Genomic DNA, 9767 nt, shown 5'->3' with positions numbered 1-9767 from the left:
AATAATGTGTTTTTCGAACAACCTAGTATGAGAGCCTGTTCTAGTACACACCCAAAACAAAATCAATACTTTGTAAAAGAGCATAATAGGTCCCCTTTAAGTACGCCAAAGTTGTTTTTATTTAAAGGGGTCCCAAACAAAGTAGTTTCGCTTTCACAACGAAACACAGCGTCTTCACGACATGGCTGTAAATATAAAATACTGTAAAAATAATACTACAGCGAGAATAAAAGTTATGCCTTCTTTCTTTGCGTGAACATTTGGGCGGCGTTATGCAAATCTTCCCACATAGCGACGTAGGTATGTGGGGGCGTGTTAGAACGAGCCGTTTTAGGTAGGCGTGGCTGACTCTTAACTTTCATAAAGAATATCTCTTTGGATTTGAGACTTTAGTCTTTGCAACTTTACAGATCTTCTTTATGCACCAAGAGCTTGTAACACTCCAAAGAGAAAGGAAAAATTGAAATCGCATCCCCTTTAATGAAAAAAAACCCAAAAAACAGTACAAACAGTAATATTGTGAAATATGATTACAATTTAAAATGACTGTTTTTTTTATTGTAGTATATTTTAAAATGTAATTTATTTCTGTGATGGCAAAGTTAAATCTTCAGCAGCCATTACTCCAACTTTCACTTTTGATCAATTTAATGCATCCTTGCTGAATAAAAGTATTAATTTCTTTAAAAATATATCTTACTGACCCCAAACTTTTAATCAGTAGTTTTTGTTAAATAACAGTGTCATTTTAGCAATTTGGTTCAAAGAATCATATGGAATCAGTGACTGTTTTTATGGAATCTTTATGCTGATTTTGAGGGGGAAAAAAAATCAATGAAATATAGTAATAAGATTGATTTAATTAGCCAAAGAACTTTAGAGCCTTCTATGTTAAAACTTTGAATTTAAATTCTGCATTTTCAAATTCCATGTGGGCCTATTCTCTTCAAATGATCGTTCAAAAATAAAAAAAGGGTGCCTGATCAACATTTAAGCATGTAAAACAAATATTTTAACTCCCAAAAAAAGTTATATTTTTACAATTGAGTAATTTACATACACCGAGAACTGGTTTGGTAGAATCATTTAAAAGAACCAGTTCAAATGAGTTATTTGTATGGCTCCACTAAGGTGGCTAAACTAGTAATTAGACGTTTGACGATACTAGTTTTGACTCTTGTAATGCAGGTGGAAAATTCCTTGCATTTACACCCTCCTAAAGCCTGTCCTGAATTACATTTTTAAACAAATGTAATTCTAATACTTTGTGGTGTTTTTGTTTTAGCTCAGGCTGTAAAAACAGCATGAATCACCTACGAGAGGGTGTGGCGCATGAGGCCAAACACCGCTGTCGCTATTCAGTCCACTATGATAATCGCATCTATACCTGCAAGGTAAGACATAAACAATGAAACACATGACCTGACCCTGACACATGCTCTGTGACTGCCCAGGTCTGACATTATGTGTGTAAACCTGCTATTCCAGGCTTGTTATGAGAGTGGCAAAGAGGTGATTGTGGTTCCAAAGACGACGGCATCCTCTGACTCACCATGGTTTGGCTTGGCCATATACGCCTGGTCCGGGTGAGTCATGTTATTGAATTATATTCATAAATGGTTCATTTAGTTCAGTTCATTTAGATGTACAGGACTTAGTTGGGCTTTTTCCTTTGCAGATATGTGATCGAGTGTCCAAACTGTTCGGTGATCTATAGGAGTAGGCAGTACTGGTATGGGAACCAGGACCCTGTTGATACAGTGGTTCGGACTGAGATCCAGCATGTCTGGCCAGGGGTGAGAGTAATCTGCCGTTTATCCCACGTATCAATATTTAAATAGCAAAAAGAACAAGCTTTGTTTACTTTCACATTTACGTCTCAGTCCGATGGATTCCTGAAGGACAACAACAACGCTGCGCAGAGGCTGCTGGATGGTGTGAACTATATGGCTCAATCTGTTTCAGAGCTAAGCGTCAAGCCTGCCAAAGCCGTCACTGCCTGGTTAACAGACCAGATTGCCCCTGCTTACTGGAAGCCCAATTCTCTCATCATTGTGAGTTTTAATGCTAGCTAGGCAATTTTAATGTGGCTTTTTTAATGAAGAGAAGTCTTCACTAAAACACAAACTTTTTCCAGAGATGTAAAAACTGTGGAGTGGAATTCCAAGATAATGATACAAAGCACCACTGTCGGGCTTGTGGAGATGGTTTCTGTAATGGTTGCTCCTCTAAGACACGGCCAGTCCCTGAGAGAGGTTGGGGCCTGGCGCCTGTGCGAGTCTGTGATGCCTGCTTTCAAAACAGAGGAATCCCAGAAGGTATCCCAGAATATATACAATATATACAGAATATGTGCTCAAAATTATTCATACCCTTGATAAATATGATCAAAGGCGGCTGTGAAAATAAATCTGCTTTGTTTATCCACTTGATCTTTCATTCAAAATTAAAAAAGAAAATAAATCTAACCTTTAATTAGAGTAAAAAACTATATATATTTTTCTCTAATACAGTAAGAGGACGTGTGTCTATATACTGTCCTAATGCACGGTGAGGAGGAAAGTTTGAGTGGCCAAAGACTCCAAGGATCACAGCTGGAGAACTGCAGAGAATAATTGAGTCTTGGGGTCAGAAAGCCAAAAAAAAAAAAAATGTTGTTTGGGAGGGTTTCAAGAAAAAAAAACTAGAAAAGAAAATACTCTCATCCAAAAACAAACTCCAGCATATCTATTTGCTAGACACGACTGGAACTTTAAATGGGACTGGGTTCAATGATCAGATGAAACTAATTAAATTAGCTTTTTAGCAGCAAACACTCGAGATGGGTTTGGTGCACACAGGGATAAAAAAAAGTACCCCATGTGTACAATGAAATATACTGCTGGATCTTTAATGTTATGGGCCTGTTTTTCTGCCGGAGATCCTGGATATCTTGTTCAGATAGATGGCATAATGGATTCTATAAAATACCAATGTATAAAAAATGTTTAAACTGACTGTCCATGCTAGAAATCTTATAATGGGCCATGGTTGGATCTTCCAACAGGACAATGATCCACAAACAAACATTAAAATCAAAACAAAAATGGGTCAGAGAACAAAACCAGGCTTCTGCCCTGGCCAACCCAGTTCCCTGAGCTGAACCCTATAGAAAATGAGTGTGGTGAACTGAAGAGGAGAAGCATCAACATGCAGCTGGAAATCTGAAGGGTCTGGAGTGATTCTGGATGAAGGAATGGTCTCTGATCTCCTGTCAGATGTTCTCTAAACTCTTCAGGCATTATAGGTGAAGACTCAGAGCTGATATCTTGGCAAAAGGAGGTTGCAAAAAGTATTGGATAAAAGGGTGATTAATTGTTACCAATGTGTATTAGAGAAAAAAAATTTTAGCCTCCAAAACATGATTTCATTTCATAATGTTCATGAAACATGCAGATGGTTGCTCTGAGCACAACAAATATCAGATGAAGTGAGTCGTACTGTTTTTATCCGCTTTTAACTTTTAATATTTGGTATGTCAAGTGTCAACCTTTTGCAGCAATTACAGCAGCACATCTCTCTGGCATAGTGTCAGTAGATTACCTGAGAACTTCAACACTAATGCTATCCTATGCCTTCTGCAACTCAAGCCAAAGGCTTTCCTTTGAATGTACAATAGATCTGGCCAGTTTATTTTCCAACCCGCCCCAAATTTGCTCAATGGGGTTGAAGTCCAGACTTTGAGGGGCCAATCCATCATTTTCTGTGTTCCAGGAGATTCCTTCCTTCGCAGGTAGTTCTGGGCAAAAGTTTGTTTTATGGGTATTGTAATGGCCAATTCAACAAAAAACACACGTGTATATATGTATATGTGTGTGTGTGTGTATATATATATATATATATATATATGTACATATGTGTGTACACGTGTGTGTATATGTGTGTATAGATAGGTATGTATTAGTACATACTGTAATAATTTTAAAAATAATGAAGAATTATGCTAAAAGGTGAGGCTTTTACGCAAATCAGAGAGATAATTAATATCTTAAATAACGCCTTGCTAAATACTGTGAAAAAACATGAACAATGCATGATTTACACAAGTTTGAATAATTTTGAAAGTACTACACACTTGGTGTCAGACAAGGGTGCAACATGTTATGACAAACATGCAGTATTTCAATCCATAATATCATACTATGACTGGTCTCACACAGAACTACTGGATGCAGCGCTGGAAGAGGAGCAAGGTGGGACTCTGATCGCCAGGAAGGTGGGAGAAGCTGTTCAGAGCACATTAGGAGCGGTAGTCACTGCTATAGACATCCCTCTTGGTGAGTTCTTCACTCCTCTAAGAGCATATAAAAAAAGTTAACATGACAGTATGTTACTAACAATATAAATGCACACTGGAAATACAGTTGAGTATCAATCCATTATGTTAACTAATAATAAACATTTGGCTTGTTCAAGTAACCTCTTCTGTAATCTTTAGAATTAAGCATTTTATTTTCATAACAGTTACATACTTGCACAGGAATATCTCAGCGTATATAAATTACCAAATGCGTTTACTAGGTCTGGTAAAAGACGCCGCCCGTCCAGCATATTGGGTCCCTGACCAAGACATCCGTTGCTGCCACCAGTGCCAGCGTGAGTTTAATGTCCGTCTCTCTATTCATCACTGCCGTGCATGTGGACAAGGAGTATGTAACGACTGCTCCCCTGATCGCCGGGCCGTGCCCTCCAGAGGTTGGGACCATCCTGTGCGGGTGTGCATCACCTGCAACCAGAAATCTGGAGAGCTCTAGCAGAACCGAACATCACTCCGCATAATAAGACACCCCCGTATGTGGCCACAGCGCTTCAGGACGTGTTGGAAGGGAAAAAAGCACTGCTCTCGAACCAATGAATGATTGTTTGAGAGGAACATCTCTGCTTTTTGACCCAACACGTCATTCACGTCATGCTCCTCAGCTCTACATAAGCTGTTCACAGTTTAATATATGTAATGGCCTACATATTTTCTTCTTTTAAAGGTTAAATCCAGCAAGAAAATAAATCTATGTCAAACCCTCGACAATCCTTTGTCTACCATGCAATACGTTACCTGTGGGCAGGCCCAGATGGAACATTGGAAGGAGCATTTTTGGGAAAATCAGCAAAATGGGTTTAAACATGGTTGAAAAAAAAGTGTTAAACATGATCAAAGGTGCAAAATATGAAAAAAAAGTCCCTTCCATTTCCGTGGCTGCAGATCCTTATATGGGCCTTCCTGTGGGTAAAGGCAGCTAACATATGGCCTCTATATGATACATAGACCGGTGCACAAATATTAGTAATATTATTTACCATCCTGTTGTGTTGCTCAATTTTCAGTTTAAGGAAAGATTCATTTGCTTTTACCTGTTGAAAACACAAGGTTGTTCATACTGTTTTGCGTTCCTTTACCCTCCAAGAAACTCTAGTGTAGATTTTAGATTAATTCCTATTTGTCTCTATTATTTACTGCCTGTTATGAAAGAGATCTGGCATGATCATGCAAAACTATCAGATGTTGTTAAGCATAATTGAAAGACTTCTTTATCATTTATTTTAAATGCATGTACTCGAGCAGGACGTTTTTGTTTGACGTTTTTAAAAACTGACCTTTTTAATTAATTACTTCCACTGTTGCCGAATCAAACTGCATAGTGACTCTTAACACAAAGCCATGATGAAACCACACAAATGATGTGGCTCTGCATTATCCGTCAAAAGCGATGCCAATCCACATAAATCTCATGTTATCATATGGTAGTTGCTCTTATTTAGCCCCAGGTATGGGTTCTGATCACTGTCATTTAAATGTAATTTCTTGGCCAAACAAACAACTCATTATGTAGAATCAGGTTATCGTAGGCTCAGTGAGGCATTATGTGTGGATGACCGAACATGACTGACACAGACATAAGAAACATGAATATCATTTTATGTTATTTGCACCTTGTATGCCAATTAAATTAAACTTGAGTACCTCGAAGAGTGTGGCTTAAATATAAAAATGTGTAAATGCCTATTTGTACTGAAAGGGACTGTTTTCTTATTGAAAATTCCATGGGGTCCAATGTTTTAATTTTATGGACAAAAACAGTTAAAACATTAAATTCATGTTGGGATTCGAACTAAAGATACAGATAAACAAAGTTTGGATTTATTTTGAATTGAAGAATGGTTTCCACAATTTTTTTTTGTTTGTTTTTTTTTACAAAAAGTTCCAGCACATTTCAAGTAAAATATGTCCAGAAAAACAACATAACATGAAATTGTACTTTTAGGAGGTATATTTCAAGTGACTATCATTTAGATCTTATATCTAATAAGCTTTTCCAAAAATTAATCTATTGATGATATAACGGATAAGAAGTATTCTGAATCCATCACAGTCTAATTTGGAATATTACTTAAAAAGGAAAAACTAAAGGCAAACGGTAAAATGGCAACATTTTGGTCAGTAAGACACAATAACAATTATGTATTTACCACACAGCAGCCTGTGTTTTTAGATGGCAAATGTTAGCACTGACCCTCCAGTGTTAGACCCTCCTGATAGTCTTTGTTGTAAGAGTAGTAGTACAGATCATGATGGACAGCCATAAGGAGTCCAGGAAGTCCTCTACTACCACCCAGCTGGGAGGAAAACACCACATTTGGGATCGAGTCTTTCCCTGCAGGATGAGGTGAGGGGATGGTCCTGAGGAGACGGCGGTCATGGAGGCTCCAGAGTCGGGTGTAGCAGTCCTGACCCACTGCAAACGGCACACAATTAGATGCGTTACAAGTGTTGCGATAGAACTGAACCGAAACTATGGTTTAAATTAAAAAAAGATATACCAGCAAGCAGCAATCCTTCTGGCTCATTGACATGAATGGGTAGGTAGGCATATTCATTGTGGTGTCCTTCATACTGTTTGACGGACCGCTTGACACGGATGTCCCACAGCTTTATCTGTTCAGCGACGACATGAAGGGAGAATAAAAATGAATTAATAATTCAATGCTCTAAATTGTTATTAATAGCATGATGGTCTGTGGTAATTTTAGTTGTTTATCATAGACAGACCTTGCCCAGCATGTCAGCAGCGAGGAGGTAGTTCTCATCCTGTAGCAGTTGGACCGAGGTGATGGCTGACTCCTGGAAGAAGCGGCTGGTCTTCCAATCGTGACTGCGACCCCTGTCACGCTGACGCAGGTCAATGCTGAAGATCTCTCCTGAGCGACAGCCGTTGAACAGCACGGGAGCCTAAAATACAAAGCGCATGACACAAAGTGTCACACACATATCTTTGCTCACATATGCATAAAGAAAAAAACGTGAGAAGATTGATCAAATTTACAAAAGCTTATTATTAAGAGCATCAGCAGCGCCACATGCATACGTCGTGCTACTCTCGTGAACACGCTTTGAAGACCGACACGGAAGAGAAGAAATTGTTGAATAAAGTTGATATTTTTATTTTCTTTGCACAAAAAAGTATTCTCGTAGCTTTGTAAAATTAAGGTTGAACCACTGATGTCACATGGACTATTTTAACGATGTCCTTACTACCTTTCTGGGTCTTGAACGTGTCAGTTGCGTTGCTGTCTAGGCACGTTCAGAGAGCTCTCGGATTTCTTAATTATAATAAAAATCTTAATTTGTGTTCCGAAGATGAACAAAGGGCTTACAGGTTTGGAACGTAATGAGAATTTATGTAATTAATGACAGAACTTTAATTTTTGGGTGAACTATCCCTTTAAAAAAGGATTTTTTTTTTGCATGAACTTCGTATTTAAAGTGGTCATGCATTTCAAGGGGGTGCACTCTTTTTTCGTGTGTTGTCGACTTGGACTTGTTCTCAAATTTAGTGGTATGGATTCAGCATTACACAATTAAATTCTGTAAAACATTTGAATGAGGTAAAAATGACAGAGCACTTTAAATGAGAGTAAAATTGAGAGGGACTGTAAAGTAGGATGCGACAGAAAGAGACAGACATGATGCAGGTTAGACCACAAGCATGTGCACTACCACTGTGCCATGGCCGTGACTTCAGGGTTGCTTGGGATGAAAAATCATTGTTCTTTTCTCACTCTCAGGGCAAACTGTTGAGCTAGAACATCACTGCCTGCGAGGTATGTCGCTCTGCTTCCAGTCACAGCATCCGTCACAATCACTTGTCGAGAAAGGCCTATATATAAACATAATAGATATATATATAAAAACATAATATATATATAAACTGTAAATTGTAATAATATTTTGCATTACTGTTTTTACCATATTATTGGTCAAAGAAATGTAGCTATGGCGAGCATAATTTTCTTTCCAACAGCATATTGCAGAAACGCATACAAAAACTCACCAGTGCTGAAGGTTTTATCAGCCTGTGGGTTGAGGCACCATGCACATGACCAAGCTGTGGAGATCTTAAAACTGCACAGCATCCCTGGCTGATCTGGTGAAAAAAAGTCATTTCAGTTTAATAAAGGGAAAACAAATAAAAAGAGTTTTTCATTTAAAAATGTGGGAGACCCAAAAGGAAAAGATTGTACCTGGATTGAAGTTGCTGAAAAGAGAAGCAGGTAATAAGCTTACACAGCCTGGGGTCTGAGAAATGCCCTCCAAACACAACCTGAAAAGACTTGTCAAGAAACACTTCCTCATCGATTAGAGATGTTTGTGACTATTTAATTTGATTAATTGTCATTAATAGAGTAAATATGCAGGTATGCTCCTATTGTAATGATATAGTTTAAGCACTTTATTCAAACTAAGAATGATTATTGGACCTACATTCATATAAGTATTTTAGAATTAACAAAGTGAAATCTGAATGAAGAAAGACTAAATGTATTAAAATTGAGAGGATATTAACTAATGCCAATAATTGCATATCATAAGAATATAGTGTTTAAAGTCCTTCTTCCACCTCCACATCTGTTTTATGGTAATGTTAACAATTTATTGACCATTTATTTTAATTGACCACTGTTTGTGAAAATTCCTGAAAACTGACACCCCATTACAGTTTCAAAATTAGCATAATTTTTTTATAGATTTAGTTTTTAGAATCTAAAATGTTTGAAGCAGGGCCGGACTGGGACGCAATTTCAGACCGGGAAATCTCACACTCATCCAGGCCACACAGAAAAAAAGGGGCCAAAACTACCTTTTGGGGTACAACAGCTTGACACTGTAGCAGTACTCTTAAAAGAACATATTTGTACCTTTTTTTTTAACCCCTAATAGTAATATATTAGTACCTTAGAGTAGTAATTCGTACCCTTAAAGGGTTACTCCACCCCAAAATGAAAATTTTGTCCAGCAATTATACGAATCTACGAGAATACTTTTTGTGCGCAAAAGAAAAAAAAATAACGACTTCATTCAACAATTCGTCTCCTCTGTGTCTCTCCGCAGCACCGTAGTGCCATTTTGGAGAATATCCGCTGAACGCAAGCAGCGTACGCTATTCTGTGTCAGCGCTGCACGGATACGCTGTTTTCGTTCAAATCTCGTAAACACACGTAGAAAACGTATCCTTGTGTCGCGGCTGACACAGAATAGCGTACACAGTTTGCGTTCAGCGGATATTCTCCAAATTGGTGCTACGGTGATGCAAAGAGACACAGAGGAGACAAATTGTTGAATAAAGTCGTTATATTTGTTTTCTTCGCGTACAAAAAGTATTCTCGTTGCTTCATAACGTTACGGTTGAACCACTGATGGCAGATGGACTATTCTGACGATGTCTTTCATACTT

At 38.0% G+C, this 9767-nt stretch overlaps 2 protein-coding genes across 5 annotated transcripts in view; one reads left to right on the top strand and one right to left on the bottom strand.

The window, feature by feature from the left end:
* The window catches only part of LOC107659174 (zinc finger, FYVE domain containing 1), a 10135-nt gene extending 4050 nt beyond the window's left edge, over nucleotides 1-6085 (top strand). Inside the window, exons 5-11 of the mRNA XM_016448019.1 lie at nucleotides 1286-1394; nucleotides 1489-1586; nucleotides 1679-1796; nucleotides 1884-2054; nucleotides 2138-2318; nucleotides 4200-4316; nucleotides 4561-6085. Coding sequence (XP_016303505.1) covers nucleotides 1286-1394; nucleotides 1489-1586; nucleotides 1679-1796; nucleotides 1884-2054; nucleotides 2138-2318; nucleotides 4200-4316; nucleotides 4561-4793 — 1027 coding nt within the window. The 3' untranslated portion in view covers nucleotides 4794-6085. The remainder of the gene's footprint in view (nucleotides 1-1285; nucleotides 1395-1488; nucleotides 1587-1678; nucleotides 1797-1883; nucleotides 2055-2137; nucleotides 2319-4199; nucleotides 4317-4560) is intronic.
* Nucleotides 6086-6153: 68 nt separating this feature from the next.
* wdr21 (WD repeat domain 21) overlaps nucleotides 6154-9767 on the bottom strand; it is an 8625-nt gene continuing 5011 nt past the window's right edge. For all 4 annotated transcript variants that reach the window (XM_016448023.1, XM_016448020.1, XM_016448021.1 and 1 more), the window contains exons 9-14: nucleotides 8557-8636; nucleotides 8367-8459; nucleotides 8095-8192; nucleotides 7085-7264; nucleotides 6856-6970; nucleotides 6154-6770 (exon numbers count right to left, since the gene is read on the bottom strand). In XM_016448023.1, the coding sequence (XP_016303509.1) occupies nucleotides 6538-6770; nucleotides 6856-6970; nucleotides 7085-7264; nucleotides 8095-8192; nucleotides 8367-8459; nucleotides 8557-8636 (799 nt within the window). In that variant the 3' untranslated portion in view covers nucleotides 6154-6537. The remainder of the gene's footprint in view (nucleotides 6771-6855; nucleotides 6971-7084; nucleotides 7265-8094; nucleotides 8193-8366; nucleotides 8460-8556; nucleotides 8637-9767) is intronic.

Source organism: Sinocyclocheilus anshuiensis, unplaced genomic scaffold (assembly GCF_001515605.1).
Source record: "Sinocyclocheilus anshuiensis isolate Anshui unplaced genomic scaffold, SAMN03320099.WGS_v1.1 scaffold423, whole genome shotgun sequence".
In the NCBI taxonomy this organism is placed as follows: Eukaryota; Metazoa; Chordata; class Actinopteri; order Cypriniformes; family Cyprinidae; genus Sinocyclocheilus; species Sinocyclocheilus anshuiensis.
The sequence above is the reverse complement of the archived record's forward strand: the minus strand, read 5'-3'. Positions and strand labels throughout refer to the sequence as shown.